Source organism: Lentinus tigrinus, assembly GCF_003813185.1.
Source record: "Lentinus tigrinus ALCF2SS1-7 unplaced genomic scaffold L226scaffold_16, whole genome shotgun sequence".
NCBI lineage: Eukaryota > Fungi > Basidiomycota > Agaricomycetes > Polyporales > Polyporaceae > Lentinus > Lentinus tigrinus.
Genome location: NW_027137925.1, coordinates 323,651 through 339,901, shown reverse-complemented (window position 1 = coordinate 339,901; position 16,251 = coordinate 323,651). Strand labels below are relative to the sequence as shown.

At 57.3% G+C, this 16,251-nt stretch overlaps 9 protein-coding genes across 9 annotated transcripts; 5 read left to right on the top strand and 4 right to left on the bottom strand.

The window, feature by feature from the left end:
- Window positions 1–447: 447 nt before the first annotated feature.
- On the bottom strand, window positions 448–1,511 carry L226DRAFT_97288 (HET-domain-containing protein). Its single transcript, XM_067687396.1, has 2 exons — window positions 1,431–1,511; window positions 448–1,373 (listed from the first exon to the last, which is right to left on the bottom strand). The coding sequence occupies exon 2, from the start codon at window positions 1,363–1,365 to the stop codon at window positions 562–564; it is 804 nt and encodes a 267-aa protein (XP_067534346.1). The 5' UTR covers window positions 1,366–1,373; window positions 1,431–1,511; the 3' UTR covers window positions 448–561.
- L226DRAFT_97287 (uncharacterized protein) lies at window positions 1,512–2,201 on the top strand. Its single transcript, XM_067687395.1, has one exon. It carries the CDS (start codon window positions 1,601–1,603, stop codon window positions 2,120–2,122), a length of 522 nt encoding a protein of 173 aa, XP_067534345.1. The 5' UTR covers window positions 1,512–1,600; the 3' UTR covers window positions 2,123–2,201.
- An 839-nt stretch (window positions 2,202–3,040) lies between these two features.
- L226DRAFT_572037 (uncharacterized protein) lies at window positions 3,041–5,107 on the bottom strand (the record flags this gene model as incomplete). The annotated part of the gene is made up of 4 exons (XM_067684634.1): window positions 3,041–3,060; window positions 3,114–3,279; window positions 4,189–5,022; window positions 5,081–5,107. 4 exons carry the CDS (start codon window positions 5,105–5,107, stop codon window positions 3,041–3,043), a joined length of 1,047 nt encoding a protein of 348 aa, XP_067534344.1.
- Window positions 5,108–5,422: 315 nt separating this feature from the next.
- On the bottom strand, window positions 5,423–6,978 carry L226DRAFT_561127 (uncharacterized protein; the record flags this gene model as incomplete). The annotated part of the gene is made up of 2 exons (XM_067683414.1): window positions 6,457–6,978; window positions 5,423–6,399 (listed from the first exon to the last, which is right to left on the bottom strand). The coding sequence occupies exons 1-2, from the start codon at window positions 6,527–6,529 to the stop codon at window positions 5,423–5,425; spliced, it is 1,050 nt and encodes a 349-aa protein (XP_067534343.1). The 5' UTR covers window positions 6,530–6,978.
- A 523-nt stretch (window positions 6,979–7,501) lies between these two features.
- On the bottom strand, window positions 7,502–9,524 carry L226DRAFT_561126 (uncharacterized protein; the record flags this gene model as incomplete). Its single annotated transcript, XM_067683413.1, has 6 exons — window positions 7,502–7,714; window positions 7,779–8,324; window positions 8,375–8,479; window positions 8,525–8,722; window positions 8,756–9,181; window positions 9,492–9,524. The coding sequence occupies 6 exons, from the start codon at window positions 9,522–9,524 to the stop codon at window positions 7,502–7,504; spliced, it is 1,521 nt and encodes a 506-aa protein (XP_067534342.1).
- Window positions 9,525–10,322: 798 nt separating this feature from the next.
- On the top strand, window positions 10,323–11,716 carry L226DRAFT_561125 (uncharacterized protein). Its single transcript, XM_067683412.1, has 3 exons — window positions 10,323–11,110; window positions 11,164–11,325; window positions 11,379–11,716. Exons 1-3 carry the CDS (start codon window positions 10,412–10,414, stop codon window positions 11,652–11,654), a joined length of 1,137 nt encoding a protein of 378 aa, XP_067534341.1. The 5' UTR covers window positions 10,323–10,411; the 3' UTR covers window positions 11,655–11,716.
- A 503-nt stretch (window positions 11,717–12,219) lies between these two features.
- L226DRAFT_97233 (uncharacterized protein) lies at window positions 12,220–12,653 on the top strand. The gene has a single exon (XM_067687394.1). It carries the CDS (start codon window positions 12,301–12,303, stop codon window positions 12,568–12,570), a length of 270 nt encoding a protein of 89 aa, XP_067534340.1. The 5' UTR covers window positions 12,220–12,300; the 3' UTR covers window positions 12,571–12,653.
- Window positions 12,604–13,941, top strand: L226DRAFT_536045 (uncharacterized protein; the record flags this gene model as incomplete). Its single annotated transcript, XM_067681031.1, has 7 exons — window positions 12,604–12,808; window positions 12,869–13,109; window positions 13,131–13,195; window positions 13,220–13,249; window positions 13,283–13,343; window positions 13,371–13,431; window positions 13,456–13,941. Coding segments are annotated over 7 exons (1,098 nt in total), but the record flags the coding sequence as incomplete, so codon positions are not given.
- Window positions 13,942–15,012: 1,071 nt separating this feature from the next.
- Window positions 15,013–15,868, top strand: L226DRAFT_464829 (uncharacterized protein; the record flags this gene model as incomplete). Its single annotated transcript, XM_067675887.1, has 6 exons — window positions 15,013–15,063; window positions 15,119–15,167; window positions 15,232–15,277; window positions 15,348–15,450; window positions 15,512–15,665; window positions 15,738–15,868. The coding sequence occupies 6 exons, from the start codon at window positions 15,013–15,015 to the stop codon at window positions 15,866–15,868; spliced, it is 534 nt and encodes a 177-aa protein (XP_067534338.1).
- Window positions 15,869–16,251: the final 383 nt, after the last annotated feature.

The window sequence follows — 16,251 nt, the reverse complement described above, 5'->3', positions numbered from 1 at the left end:
CAGCCGGAATGAAGGACAGAGAATGAGCATCTGATAGCTGGCCTGGTAGCCGATGCGGGGAAGGGCGGTGTTTGATGAGAATCGTCTGCCAGGACGCAGAGGCAAACCTTTCGGAGATGGTGTATATGCCAGACTCGGTGGGACTCGGGTCCATGTCAACCGTCCGCATCTCGCAGACAACGTATAAAGGCCGGCGGGACGCAGGTGGCGCCCGACTAGGATGCGCTTCGAGGCGGAGCAGTCTTCGATAACCCCGGCTCGACCAGTACAAGTCGGCGAACGTCCTTCCCTCACACACAACGAGCGGTATATGTGCCAGGACACCATCGGGGGTGATGGAAAACGTCATGCCATCATGGAGTTCATCTTGATACTCAACGGCGGCATCCTGTGCCAGTGCGACTGTAAGCGGCGATGCACTGTGCGCTCCCGAGCGACCACTGCCAACTCACATTCTGGATCCTATCGGCCTGCTCCTTGTTGCGTTGCGGAGGAGTATATCTGGTGTGCGAGTTATAGAATGCTGAGGGCGATGGAGCAAGGAGACAAGAACGGAGGTCCCTATCGCCCATGGCCAGGCCATGAAAAGAGTGTCGTGTCGGCGGACTGCCTCATGATCTCCTCCTGCAGCCGCCGGAATGCATTCCGGCCCTCGCCATAGAGCGGAGGCATGTGGATGTCGAAAAGCCCTAGGAGGCAGTATGCTTCGTCCTCCACCCGCGTTGTCTGCCGCAACCTAAACCAAGACATCCGCTGAGCGATGCCGAACTGCGTATGGCTGACCTCGAGTCGGAGAACGGTTGCGGGGATTCTATGCCAAGTCTCCAAGGTGTTGGCAATGTCGGCCTTGGTTCCCAGGACCGTCCAGGACTGGGAGAGAAAGAGGAAGAAGCGGGGAGCAATGAGCTCTTGCAGTGTCCACCCTCTCTTGAACCAGATACTCTCATTGAATCTGTATGCCTGCTTGTGGTCGTGACAGATGTTGTCGAGGTCCGGGACATCCCGCAGGTATCCATAGCAGATACGTGCGAGGGAATAGTATCGAAACATAGAATTGATCGCCTCCGAGAGCTCCGCACTGCTCGTCTTGTCGATGCAGCACGTATCTATCCACACCCACTTGTAGCCGTGGCTCTCAGCGAGCTCGCAGCACCGCCTGATCTTCTCGCCCACGAAGTCTCGAGGATTCGTGCCCTCCTTGGCGCAGCTCTCCTGGATCTTCCGGACGTCCTGGAACGACTGTTCGGGAGGCCCGTCCTCAGGCTTGTTGTTCCAGGTGTGCGAAAGGGCTGCGAAGCCATCCGGGACCACCTCGGGGGACCCGAAGAAGTGGAGCTCCGCGCGTGCCGTACTGAGGACCCACATGGAGAGGTCTGCGTAAAGAGGTTGATGAACGATGGCATCGGAGTGGATCAGAGGACAAATCGCACCTTGAGTGGATTCAAAAAACGGGAGACGATCCCGAGAGCCAACGAGAGGACTGCAGATAGATAACGATAATGAATAGGGAAGAATACAGACTGTGACCGTGTGGTCGATGGATGGTGAATCAGGCGAGGGAGCGAGATGGACGAAGGTGTGAGAGTCAAGAGCGAGGACAATGCCGAGCGGCGAGGCAGAAACTCGGGAGGGTTGTGCAGAAGCGGAGGCTCGGAGTGGAGGACAGAGAGATGGAGAGAGCGAAGGAGGAGAGCGTAGAGGAGGAGCGAACAAATATCGTGGTGGTGTGAAGGCAACGCAGGGACGTAGTGGCGCCGCGCTGTACTTGCATGCTGTCCTTGGATTCACACGAGACAAAGTTCAGTCAGTGAGAGTTACCGGTGCCAAACTCCAGCGGCTGGTGTTCCAACGCCCGCTATTTCTCTGGAGGCGACGGACACAGCAGTCGCGATCCTCGTCCTCCCGATGTGGACGATACATGGCGAGTCGGGAGAGCGACGGAAGTAGTGGGAGTCAAAGGCGAGAGAGAGCAGCCCTGCGAGAGTCGATGTTGAAGTTAGGCTGTGTTGAAATCAATATGAGCGTAGAGGGAGATCAAGAGCAAGATGGTGGGTATTGTTGCACGGAGGCAACACGGGAACGTCGTGGCACGGCACTGCGTGCTGCTTCAAATATTGGATAACAAAGCCGAACGAAAGAACCCTATAGCGCATGTTGGTCGAAAGCGGGGGTGCGCGCAATTGAACGTGTCCGAGGAGTTCTAGTCGGGCATCGGATTGAGCGGAGAGTGGATGCGCGTCCAGGCTCATTGGCTGCTATACAAATCATGTCGTATAATCCTCAGCAAGTAAAAGAAGAGTGTTTGCGTTTACAACCTCGCCATCGGTCCCGCCTTCCGGGCGTGCATGATGATCTTGCCCACCTCTTGGCTTGCTCGATTGCGACGAACCCGTATACGGCGTGCTCCGGGGAGAACGTAGGCTCCAGGTAGACCATCGGCTTCGCGCAGCCAGACTAGAAGAGGCTATTCAAGACAGATCGTCAGTAACGCTAGACACTCAGGAGGGTAGCAGACTTACTCAAGGAGCTCTTGCGAGATAACTAGACTGGTACGTGCTCCGGCTCGATCTCTGCAAATCATGTACGTCAGACATTTCGTTACCTGGTTGGAGTTGCGATTCTGAGGAAACGCACTTGTGTACACACCTCAGTTAATGCAGACGACCAAGATGTCGTTGAGGAGTACAATCTCATTCAGCGCAAGGTACGCAATCTGGCCCGCGGCAAAGCCCAAAGCTAACGGCAACTGCGTGGCTCTTCTACGCGACGTACTTCGAAAGGTATAGCATTCGCGGACGTTAGCGTATTGGGTCTCACGGTAGCTGGGGGCTGACGCACCTCAGATGGATCAAACAGGGTCGTAAATGACGTCGACGCATTGGCCCCGGGTGATCTTCAGTTATTTCTGCTGCCAAAACTTTTTTGTATGGTAGTTCAACCCATAGTCTGTGCACACCTGGCGCGAGACATCGGGCTTCTCTTGCGAATCCGCTGCAGCGATGACCTTTTGCATGCCGAGGTCACCAGCAGATGGAGGCTGCTAAACCAGCACCCACTCGCCTGGGCAAGCCGTCAGGCTGACGATATTTAGAGAGTGAGCATGGAGTACGCACCGCGGCCGCACAACAGCCGGTCCGCGACCGTTTCCGCAAACGCGCCCTGCGCCGCTTTGATCACCCTATCGCCTGGCACGAACGGGCATCCATCTGTCATTGGCGAGGCTGCCACGAGCTCGCTCCCGAGGACGGACGGACGCGGCGACCGGTGCTGGTACTTGGCCTAAGGTCAGTTACAGGATCTGTATGCGCGTCGTCACGATGGGCGTTGAAAAGCACGGAGGATGACGACGTACTCGTACATTGAAGTACTTTAGTCCTATGGACGTCGACGAGAACGTCCAGGTTACCACGATTCGTGGCTTCCCAACCTTGAGCATAATCGCAGGTACTCACGTACTCGCGCGTGGTCCAACTCTGTTGGGATACACAAGGTCCAGCCCTACTCTCCGACATCCGGTCGCCTTTCATGTTGGAGTCGTACTTGCAGCAAAATTGCGAGATACGCTGTTGACCTGGAGATCACCTTTTCACTCGTGCTTCTGATACACATACGAGTCTGCGAGATCGCTAGGGCAGGGAGTCCGGAGAGAGACAGACGGTCATGGGTTGGGATGGGATCCGTTCAAGTTGTCGCCCGGGCGGGGAGGCCAAGAGGTGACCGACGCGTCGCGACGCGTTCGGCGCTAGCTGTTTGCATCAACATTCCGGGATCCATAGCTCAAAGAATTAGTGGAAGAATTCCTCTATACATTATGCCATCGATTCCCGTCATACTCCGCGGGGACAGTCACCACAGTTTCATCTTCCCCCCCGATGTAGGCAACATAGCTCCTAGCTTCCTCATCCGCAATCCCTTCCAACTCCAGTCTCGTCCGCTCGAACCTCTGCAGTGTCGTCCATTCCCTAAACAATAGCTCCGTAAATTCGCGCACGTTGTCGCGGTACTGCTCCTTTTGCCTAGCGAAGGATTTATACACTGACGCAGGGCGCCAGACAAGCGTCCGAATTGCTGGACACGACGACCGCCATCGCTCGGTCAAGAAGGGCACCCGCTCAGCAGAGAAATTTCTACGGTGCTTTCTCAAGATTTTATTGTTGTGTTCGTGACAGAATAGTTTCCTGGACTCACCTGGATGTAGCTGTCTTCATCGAGCTCCAGGTACTCCAACCGGGGGAAGACGTGGTCCATCACCGCATCTATGGGCCATGGGTATGTCCTCTCCATTGTGTGCGGGGGTGACGGACCGGAAACCGAATGTAGACGTAGAGAGACGAGCTGGTCTGCAAGGGCATATAAAGAGCTCCGGTCTTTGAAGCGTATGAGAGAGGAGACAATGTTGAGATACGTGATGTTGTAGGGCGTGCAGTAATTCTGAAGAGCGTCCAAGAGCGTCGTGGATCGATAATTTTGGTAGAGAGTGAGTGTGGTGAGTTCAGAAAGGAATTCGCATCTTGACGCAACATCCGACTCTTCAGGGCAACCTTCGATTTTGCTCATCCGACGGTGTCCCTCCGAATGGAGCCGCACGAACACGCGCCCATTTATTCCAAAGCTGCGTAGCCGGAAAGGGGAGTGTACCAAGACGTCGTGCGGGTCTTCCAGCCTGTCTATATCGAGACTCTTCAAATTGGGCAATCGCTGGAGGACTGTCTTCTTAACCCCATCCAGACGATAGGAGTCGTAGTCCGAAAGTTGCAGATACAGGGCGCGGACCGCTTCGGCGCGATGCACGTAGTTGGCGACGGCAGAGGCAAAAGTGAGTAGCTGAGCGGGGCTCTGCGTTAGTCGGACGTGATGGTAGAGAATTGACTCTGCTTCGAACTGAAAGGCGGAGCAGGTGCGGGAGAGCGAGAGCAGGTCTCGGGTACCGGTGATATCCTCTCGAGTTTGTTGGCAAAGAAACGAGAAGATAGATTTCCACGTCTCGATAGGGAGCAATATGCCCCGCGTGGCATCCGAGCTCTTTACTAGCAGTCAGTTGAAATCGGAGACACTATGAGACACTGCAGGACAAGCTTACCGCTCCGGATTGAGAGTGCATCTCCATGGTTGTGCGAATTGAAGCTCGAGAGCCAAGAGAGCTCGGATGATCGTCAACTGACGTGCGGTCTCACGCACTGCGAAGCCTCGTGGCATGTCACACTGCCCCTCAATTTGGCTTGAAGATTCTGAATTACCGCATGGCGACAGAACGAACCTCAGACTGGGAGTCTGGGACAGATCGCACAACGTAACAGTGATCTCGAAATTTCAGTCAAATGCATTCGAAGTAGCGTCTAGCATTACAAGAGCTCGGTATCATATACGGAAACCCTGCACTCGTGGTGGTCAACATCACGATGCACTATCGTCCGAGCTCCTTTCAGACGACGATGGCATGAGGGTGGTAGTCGCCGCGACGCTGCACTGAGACGGTATGAACGTTGCTCGTAGGCGTAACAGGGAGCGACTCGGTGGCAGTCGGGGTGACGCTCGACGTGACCTCGGGCGCAGAGGCGGGAAAGGGGGCCGAGGGCATCGAAGGTGCGCTGACGGGGGCCGAAGGAGAAGGCTCGCCCGCAGGAAGCGAAGGGGACGGTACGCTGACCGGGAACGAGGGTGCGCTGGGTGCTGAGGGCGAGCTCACAGGGAGCATAGGGACGCCGCTCGGTGAACTAGCTGGAAGCGACGGCGAGCTCGCTGTAGGGCTGACCGGGAGCGAGGGCGAGGGTACGCCGCTCAGCGCGTTGACCGGGGGCGAAGGAGTGGTGACCGGCGCGCTCACGGCAAGCGAGGGGTTGGGAAGGGCGGAGGAGGGAACTCCAACGGACTGAGCGTCGACCGAGCGGGCGTTCACAGACGGCACCGACAGCACTGCGGGTGCACTAGGCGTAGTAGTGGGTACACCGGACGAGGGGATGGTTACGGGGAGCGTCGGCGTGTCCGTCGGAGCGCTGACCGTGACGGGCAGCGAAGATGCTGGTGCGGAAGGTGCACCGACTGAGGGAGCACTGAATGACGACGCATCGGAGAGCGCACTGACTGTGGGGGCACTGACGGGGGCACTGACAGTATGAGCACTGACAGGCGGGGTGGCCGAAGGAGAACTGATGGGCAGGCTCAACGGGAAACCGACAGCAGGGATGACCGACGACGTGCCAACAGGAGGGGTAACCGAGGGCAAGTCGACCGGCGGGCTCGAGGGAGCACCAACAGGCAGGCTCGAAGGAGCACCGACATGCGGGCTGATCGATGGCATGGCAGGTGCGCTGACCGACGGCGAACTGACTGGCAGGCTAAGCGAAGGCATAATGGCTCCGCTCACCGGGAGCGAAGGGGCAGCAGGCAGGTTAATGTCACCTGCAAGCAACGTTGTGGTAAGTCTAATGATCGTCCAAGTTTTTCAGCTACACTTACTGGTACCCTGTGCGCCAGCGCAGACAGCGAGAGCGACAACAGTCGCGAGGGTGGAGAACTTGGTGGAGAACATGGTGTGTGAGAGCAACGGTAGCAGGTGTGTGCGAGTGCGTATGTGTAGAGCAGGCTGGGAAGTGATAATGGACCTACAGCGAGATTGCAGGTCCTTATATGCATTTACAGCCCCCCTTTGGACAGCACTTGAGCTTAGACTTCTACGCAAAGTCACTCACCGCGCAAGATTGAGCCGACTTCCGCAGTGCGGTAGGTGTCTCTTCTCGGTGGGTTACGTTGTGGGCGGTTCAAATTGAAACGATCCGTGTCCGTTTGACGGAAGCTAAACGCATTCGAGGTGAGAATGGAATTGTTCCCTTCGTATTCGCCCATCCGCGGTCGAGGTTTGAATCAGTCCGCACGCCTTCGACGCGGAAAGATTCGAGTATCGGCGGGCTCGTTCATAACGGAGGCATCATCGAGGCTCGTGTCGGTTTTGATGAGCGAAGCTTTCTCCGGGGAGGTCTGTCAGGCGGTGTCACGTATGTCGTCGTCGTGGCGGAGTTGGTTCAAGGCGGGATCAAGGCGCTTCCGTTGCCGTATCCAGCTAACGGATGCTCGGGCCGCGTATCCGCACTGTACCCACCCTCCGCGGCAATGAATCCAGCGAAAGCGGGGACGCAGTAGACTGGATTTGTCGGCGCACTGGGCCTGATAATTATCCAAGCTATGCCACCTTGTTCCTGTGTTGAGTGCATTGCATGAGTAAGACAGCGTCGCTGAGTAATGCAGAGGAGCTGGTGTGACTTGTGCAGACTCGGAGACAGGAGGTTTTGGATGTACTCAGTGTAATGGGGTATATCGAGATGTAGAGAGTATCCTAGAACCTAGGAACGTCGCCGTCATCCTTGAGCAGTGAAACCAATATATTGGGAGAAAGATATAATGGCAGAGGACACATGGATAGGTGAGCGAAAGCATTATCTATGAAACCGAGATACCTGAGACTAGCCCGAGAAACCGAGACGTAGATGAGGAAATAGAAGAAAGACTAGATGTAGCCAAGACCTAGAAGAGCCACGAGCGCCGGAGAGACCCTGCATCCGAACCGGGGGAGCTGAGGGGCGAAGGCGACGAGGATGAGGAGTTGCGAGTCGGGAGCATCAGCCGCACAGGGAGTTCCGGAGTACTCGGAGTCGAGGTGTTCGCCTTTGTCGGGGAAGGTGCTCTCGAGCCCGAGGTAGAGTGGCAGAAAGACGCTTGGCTAAGAGTCGAAGCAATCTTGACCGGGGTCTCGGGAGAGCGGGCAGCGCTCGCCTCGAGCTTACGCCCTCCAGACCGGTGATGTATGTCTGCAGATCGTCGACCTTCCTGTCGCGAGAGGCGACTGAGGTGTTGAGCTCAGCGAAAGAGATCTCACACTGGGCGAGGGCGGCATCAGCTTTAGCAAGAGCGTCGTCGCGTTGAACAAGGGCAGCGTCGGCCTTGGTGAGTGCGATGTCGCGTTCAACGAGGGATACGTTGAGTGCAGCTATGGTGGTTTCTTGCGTAGCGATCGTGGCGTCCCGGTCAGCGAGGGCATCCTGAAGACGGGAGAGCTCGACGTCTTGTTCCTCGACAGACTTGAGGAGTACCTCTTTGACATCTTCAGCCATGTGGTAGTGACCACACATGGCCTCCAGAGAGCCACGCAGGTTGTCGCGCTCCTCGTTTGCAACGGTGAGGGCTGTACGACAGAGGTCGAGGTCGCCAGCTTGTTGCTCGTTCTGTGCTTGAAGCTGCAGGAGGGTGTCCTTTGTAGACTCGAGTTCGGCGCGGAGAGCCTCAAGTGCGGAGACGGGGCAGGTTGACTCGCGGAGGGCTGCGAGTTCGGCCTAGAATATATGAGTAAGCGCGATAATGGCATTGAATACGCAGGACATACTTTGAGCGCGGCAACCTCATCGAGAGCATACGCGTGCCTCATCTGGAGGGTAGCCAGGTCACACTGAGCATCCTTCAACGAACGCTTCGCAGCTCGGAGATCGTCCTAGAGCGCGATGAATCAGATGTTGCAATAGGGTCAAATGGAGACGCGACTTGCCTCAAGTGCATCAGACTCGTCCATAATGTCGTTCAGCGTCTCCTGCTTCGACGCGAGCTGACTCTCCAGTGCATCACGCTCCTGCTGTAAGCCCTTCACTGTTACCTCCGCCTTACGCCTTCTGGCGGACTCCTGCGCGAGCTTCTCCTCAGTCGCCATCTTCTCGACCTGGCGGAACGTTGCAACCAACTATGCCAAGACACAGTAGGGAGAGAGACGTACCAAAAGAGCCTCCTTGCCATCAATAAGGTCCTCGTTCTCCACTTGCAGTTCCTCCATGTCCGCGACCAAGCCATCCTTCGACAACTTCAAGAGCCGCACCTCCGCGCGCAGAGACTCGTTCTCCTCGGCGATGCGATCGCGGTCTCCAGTGATCCAGTCCCGCTCGCTTACCAGTGCGTCCTTCTCCTCGAGCAGAGTAGCCTTCTCGCCGGCCTGCTGCTCTTGCTGCTTCGCGCGCTCGGTGATGTCAGCCCGGAGAGTTACGTTGGCATCTTCGAGGAACCAGTTGCGCTCGCGAAGAAGGGCTGTGTTGCGCTCAGAGGCCTTGGCTTTGAGGTGCAGCTGGAGGCGTTCTTGGGTGAGCTTCTGGAAGGCGACGAGGTCGACTTGCACCGTAGGATTGGCCGGGAGCTGAGGTTGAGAATGCTATGTCAGATAGAACAAGAACACAGACATAAACTCAACATACACACCTTGGATGAGCGGCTGACACGGGAGGGCCTGTGGCGGAGTCGGGGATGAGGGCAGGATGCCGTCTTCGTTGGAAAGGTGAAGCTGAGCCGGACATTCCAGGGGAGACCGCAGCGGAGTTGCAGGTGAGTCACGACCTTAGACACAAGATCACCGATCACGAGAAATTCGCGCGAGCAGAGGATTACCAGTATGAGGATCAGAGAGAATTCGCCGAGTTGTCAGCGGTGACCAGGAAGTAGAGGAGGGACGAGATATGACGGACAAGGAGAGCGTTAGACATGGCGTAGGCGTGCATGTCGCAGGATCTCGACGGCTGAGGAGGGGAAGAGGGAAGGTGGGGAGAGGATATCTTGCAAGCCCGGTTTTTAACCTCTGGCGAATGGGGAGGTCAGCCTCAGCGGCCAACCAACCTTTTTGAGGCTGCCATCCCTTCAGCGCAGATACTCACGTCGTAGCGCATGATCCCACTTCATCGGTCTCCATAAGATCAGCCCTCTTCTCCTACATACGGTCGCCTTTCACGTTGGAGTCGTACTTGCAGTGAGATACGCTCTCGACTCGGAGGTCACCTTTTCAATATTCGTGTCTCTGATAGCACGTATACGAGTCTTTGAGATCACTGACGTAGGGAGTCCAGAGGGTGACGGACATGGGAGTTGGAGGAGGATCCGTTTCAAGTTGTCGCCTGGGCGAGGGTGAGGTCAAGAGAATCGAGCACGTGACCCACGCGTCGCGACGCGCACGTTCAATGTTGACTGTCACTCAGACCACAACGACGACAATCTTCCAGGACCGTATACGCTTCACATCTTTGCTTGTTCTTCTGACTGTACCTCCTTGGGAATGAATTATACCAGTCTTTCTCCTCTCATTCACGCTGGCCGGCCTGCGAATGTTCAATACACCGCGAACAAATCTCAAGTTCCTGCGCAGACGGAGGACATTGACGGGGCACCGACGGATTGTTCGTGGCGTTCTGGTAAGATAATTTGCTTGTGCTCTTTATTATAGGTGCTTTACCATAGGTGGCAGCCTTCTAAGGCTGGCGAGGTCATGGTCAGCAAGGCAGCTCATGTTAGCCTCCGATGAAAGACCTGGACCCCCACGGCTTTCGTCCACACAACCTTTCCCCCCTTCCGTCACCACCTACCCGACTAGCCTCATAAGATCTTTGCGACTATTATGCAGGCTCACAAGCTATGTGCCCTCTGGGCTCATCCCTTCCCTCGCCTAGCGGCCGTCTTCGACGCATTCCGCGTCTCTCGCGTCGACCCGTTCTTAGTCTACATCATCTGCATCTTCGCCTGCTCGATCGCCATTCTCTTGTATCCTAGCAAGCCCTCTCGCCGCACTTCTGGTCAATCGCTCGTCACCGGGCTCTTCGTCAACTCCGTCAGCCACCCCGTACGCGCCCAGTCCTCTCCGTCGCCCGTCAGGAAGATCTCTTCTGTCCCTCGCAGGGATGCTCTCGTCGTCAAGGACTCGCGCAAGTCTCCTGCTACGGTCGAAGTCGACGCCGCCGTCTTCCGGAAGCTCCTCGAGGACCGTCTCCAGCTGCACCTCCAGGTCAAGTCTCTCGAGAAATCCTCCGAACTCTTGCACCACCGTGTCTGGTCCCTCGAGAAGTATGAGAAGCAACTGGTGAGGGACACGGGCAGGGAAATGAACGCTCTCGTAGACCGACTCACCGCGGAGAAGGATGCCGCCGTCGCTGCTGAGAGGCAGAACACTGCTGAAGCCGAGGCTGCGCGCGATGCTCTCGCGCAGGAGGTTGCGGAGCTGCGCGCGGAGCGGAACGCGTTACGGAGACAGAAGGACGCACTCGCGGCTGACTTGGAGGCTCTGCATGCTGAGACGGCGGATGAGGTAGACGCGTTCTCGGTATGTGGAGTCTTAGACTATTAGTACTTCAGCTTCTCAAGCAGTGCGCACAGGGCGACAAGACGATCCTAGACCTCGAGGAGAAGCTTGCGCGCGAAGGTGTCAAGGCATCTCGAGCTGTGGCTGACGTCAAGCGCTTGCAAGACGAACTCTCCAAGGCGAAGGCGCAGCTCGCAGTCAAGCAACAGACTGTCGACGATGTCACGCAGCGCATGGTATGTAAATAAGTCGATTCTTCACTGTCTTGCGTTGACTTTGGCCACGACAGGACTCCGTCACCGCTCAGCTCAACGACGAGCTCCGCACGACGGAAGCATCGCTCGCACTCCTCCAGGCTGAGCACGACCTCCAGCGCACTCAAGTCACCGCCTACAAGACGGCCCTTGTACGCGCGAAGACGGAGCGCTCGCAGCTCGCCACCACTCTTAGCTCACTCTGCGCGCATGAAAGCGTCATTTACGCCGGTGTCCGGGCACGCGACGCAGAGATCGCTAGGTTGAAGGCAATTTTCGGCCCCTCTCAATTTCAGGACGTCTTCACTTGAGAGACTTTGCGCAAGGCTCTCGACATTTACCCCGATGGCTCCTCACCTCGCCACCGACCGCCTCGCCTCTCCGCCGACATGCTTAGCCTCAGCTCCGGTCAGGCTGCTATGCGCGCACGCCTTAGGATCGACTTCGCCTTCGATGAAGCGCTCCTGCCTCCAAGATTTAGTCTTCCAAGCACTGAATCGATGTCTATCTGTTTCCTCATCATTCCTCTGTTGTACTATCTTGTGCGTCTCGGCAGACTCGACGCCAATGTCCCTAGGATCTAGCATACCATCTCTGTCTCGATATACTCCAATACATTGACTACAGACAGTTGAACTTCCTCTCTTTGAGCCTGCACAAGTTCCGCCCAGCTTCTCCCCCTTGCTGAACCACGGTGTCTTACTCAATACTTACTCAATACACTCCAGTATACCGGCAACTTCAGTCCACCGCGTCCGCACAGTGCTGGGCTCGGAGGTCGGAGTCGGCAGCGGGGCAGGGGCGTGAACATCCCTTAACTGGGTATGACAACTGCAGGGCCATCCATCACGATCCCGCCTTAGACCAGCTTCGCCAGGACGACTATGTGGTGACACCGCACAACAGGCTTCCGCGGAGCAAGCTTCACAACAAGGCCGACATCATCATCCGACCTCGATGATGCCTCGATTATGGACTGGCCCGTCGATACTCGAATGTTCCCGCGTCGAAGACATCAATGCCTGTGTGGCTTTCAGGACACGGTTTGAGGTGTGCGGGCCGATTCAGACCTCGACCGCGGATGAGCGAATACGACAGGAACAACCCCGCGGCTTGTCCCATGAGCTCGGTTCGCTTTCAATCCGGACCACCGACCACCTACCCACAGAGGACGGACACCTATCGCACTGCGGAACCCGGCTCGGATGTCGCCATCGTGTGCGGTGAGTGACTTGGCGTCGAACTCATCAAGTCCAAGCTCCACTGGTCTTCAAAGGGGGTCTGGAAACGCATATAAGGACCTGCAATCTCGCTGTAGGTCCATCATCACGTCCCAGCCTGCTTTACCCATACGCACTTCGCACACACCTGCTACCTTTGCTCTCACACACCATGTTCTCCACCAAGTTCTCTACCCTCGCGACTGTTGTCGCTCTCGCTGTCTGCGCTGGCGCGCAGGGTCCAAGTAAGTGTAGCTCAAAGATGTCTTCGGACGATCAGCATACTTACCCGATGTTGCTTGTAGGTGGTATTAACTTGCCTGCCGCCCCTTCGCTCCCGGTGAGCGAAGTCACCATGCCTTCGGTTAGCCTGCCAGTCAGTGCGCCGTCGATTACTGTCAGTGCGCCTGTTGGTGCGCCATCGGTCAGCCTGCCTGTCGGTGCTCCTTCGAGCCTCCCTGTCGGCGCTCCTTCGAGCCTGCCCGTTGGTGCTCCCTCGAGCTTCCCGGTCGACGTGCCTTCGGGTACCCCTCCTGTTGGCACGTCGTCGGTCACCCCTCCTGTCAGTTCCCCGTTGAGCCCGCCCATCAGTGCTCCTTCGGTCACCCCGCCTGTCAGTGCCCCTACTGTCAGTGCCCCCGTCGGTGTCCCCACAGTCAGTGCGCTCGCCGATGCGTCGTCAATCAGTGCTCCCTCCGTCGGTGCACCTTCCGCACCAGCACCTTCGCTGCCTGTCAGCGCCCCGGCGGACACACTGACGCTCCCCGTCACCATCCCCTCGTCCGGTGGGCCTACTACTACGCCTAGTGCACCTACTCTTGCAGTGCCGTCCATAAACGCCCGCTCGGTCGACGCTCCGTCCGTTAGAGTTCCCTCCTCCGACCTTCCCAAGCCCTCGCTTCCCGTGAGCGCGCCGGTCACTTCTCCTTCGCTCCCGGTCAACGCGCCGAGCGGCGCACCCTCGTCCTCGCTCCCGGTCAGCCCTCCAGCGAGCTCGCCCACGCTCCCAGCTAGTGCGCCGAGCGGTGTCCCTTCGCTCCCTGTGAGCCTGCCCACAGCACCCAGCGCACCCTCGCTCTCGGTCAGCGTACCCTCTCCTTCGGTCCCTGCGGGCGAGCCTTCTCCTTCGGCCCCCGTCAGCGCACCTTCGACGCCCATGGCCTCCCTTCCCGCCTCTGCGCCCGAGAGGAGCCCCGCATGTAGCGTCATCCCGACTACCACCGAGTCGCTCCGAGTCCCCGTTACGCCTACGAGCATTCTCTCGGGCATCCCTACCACCACCGCCCAGCGTCGTGGGGACTACCACCCCCACGCCATTGTCGCCTGAGAGGAGCTTGGATGACTGGCATTGAGCGCATCGTGATGTTGACCATCACGAGTGCAGAGCTTCGGTATATGTATGATTACGAGCTCTTGTAATCCTAGGCCCTACCCCCTTCGAATGAACTTGACTTGGATTTCGAGATTACTTGTTACGTTGTGCGACCATTCTGTAACCATGTGGTGAGAAACTCCAAGCCAAATCAAGCGGCAATGTCTCATCGATATGTCAGTCGGCGGGGGCAATTCTGACAGCGTCTATGTAAGGTCGACTCGCTCCCGGTCGCAGCCCACTTGTCCAGCAACTCTCAGCCCCTAACCATATTCAGGGAGCACCACTCGTCGAAGATGGAGCCGTTGCGACGGCTCCTCGCTGGCACGGCTGGCGCGCTTTCACGATGCGACGAGTTTCCGTCCTCTACTGGCTTCCGTCGACGTCCAATTTCCCCGGCATTGACGGCGTCTTCGTGGATCGCGATAATGTCTATGCGGTCTAAGCTACGACAGCCGATGAACACGACAGCTCTGTGAACGGGCTTCGGAAGGCCTGGGCGAAGTTCGACCGCGAGGTTCGGGAGAAGCGCGTTTGGCATGTCGTCTTCGTCACAGACTCTGAGACGTTGGCGTCTCGATACGCGGTGAACTACGCAATTAAGCCCAAGGGCTTCACTCTCGGATAGCACAAGAAGGTGAGCGTTTGGAGTTGTGTCCTTCCATCGTGGTAAGCCCTGTCTGTCACCTATTGACTCTGCTACACTGACGAGGAGCACAGACCTGACACTAACATTGGCAAGTGAGAATTGGGGAAACCATCTTCGGCTTCCCCACACCGCTGCTTCTGCGCCAATGCGCACAGTGGTTCTGGTGTCCCCGGCTTCACTCACTCGTCCGCGTCAGGTCTTGTCCGTCTCCTTGTTCACTGCGCTCTTCTTTTCAGTCCTTACATGTTGGTTGTAGTTGGAGTGAGGTTCATTCGGAAAACTCCGGCCAATTCGCACTCCGCATGCAGAAGACAATGACATCATCACTCGCGGTGCCCATGGACTCCAACGCTTGTTGACCAACCCCGCGATGTCTCTACCCAAACGTACTCGTTCTCCTCATTCTTCTCTACATCCACGATTCAACAATGGCATACGACTACTATAGGAACAACATCCCCGGATGGGGCACATCTCAGGTACATCCATCGTCCACGGTTGACGAGGAGACGTTGCTCACGCCGTGATGCGCAGTTTCAGTTCGGGGCACCTCCAGCACCGATGTTCCATCCGCAGCCTTCGTGTACGTACACACTTCTTTTCACGCGAATGTCCTGAAGACTGACGAGCATGGACGCGATGCGCAGGGGGCGGACTCGACTTCTTCAATGCACACGCAATCAACCCTGATCCGTGAGCAACCATGCCCAAATCTCGTCATGCTTACAAGTCCTTATCATGCTCTCCCTTTCCACGCGATCAGGATGCTCTACAACACTGTTATGGCCCGTGCGCCACACTTCGCAGGCATGGGTCTTGGGCGCGACCAGGCACGATATTGGCATAAGCGCATCTACAGCGGACTGGTGAGTCCTAACCTTCTCTACCCCATCTTGTCCCGCAGCTCGAACACATGCATAACGAAAGATACCCCTCATGCAAGTCCTTCCGAACGACATGGGCGCCGCCGCAGCATACGAAGCCTACCGCATGTGGAAACACAACTCGTTCCTCTACGAGCCGCTTGGCGCTGACCGAGAGGCCCAGCGGGAGGGTCTCATCGGCATGGCTATCGGTGAAGGTGAGTTCGTCGTGCTTATTAACGTGCATAGTTTCCGTGCAGTATACTCACGCGTTTCGCATTGCGTTGCAGCGACGCGTCTATGGCAGTACGCCGGACGTCCGACAGACACCTATGGCTTGCGCGCTGCTTGCGAAGCTGCTGCAGCTGCAGCATCCATCCTCGCAGAACGCGTACGTCTCATAACGCCTCTCTCACGTTAAGTACCACGGGACTGACCTACTACTAACACGTGTAACAGTGGCTTACCTACGTGGGTGGAGCAGGCGGTATCGGGAGACTTGGCGCACCAGCCGTCCCCGGGTACGCATCGAGCGGGAGTAGCATCGGCGCCGGCGCATACCCCTACCGCCGACGTCGCAGCTCCTTCAGCGGACCGGGCGTCGGCGTCGGGACGGGTGCTGGCATGGGCATGGGAATGGGTGGTCCGGGAATGATGCGACCCCCATACGGCTCACCGTACGCACCTCCAGGAATGGCACCAGGAACGAGCATGGGGATGGGGATGGGCGCGGTCTCTTCCGCAGGCTCCCCAACCCTTGGACCGAGCAGCGTTCCACCCGGGGCGTCGCCAGTCCTCGGCGCT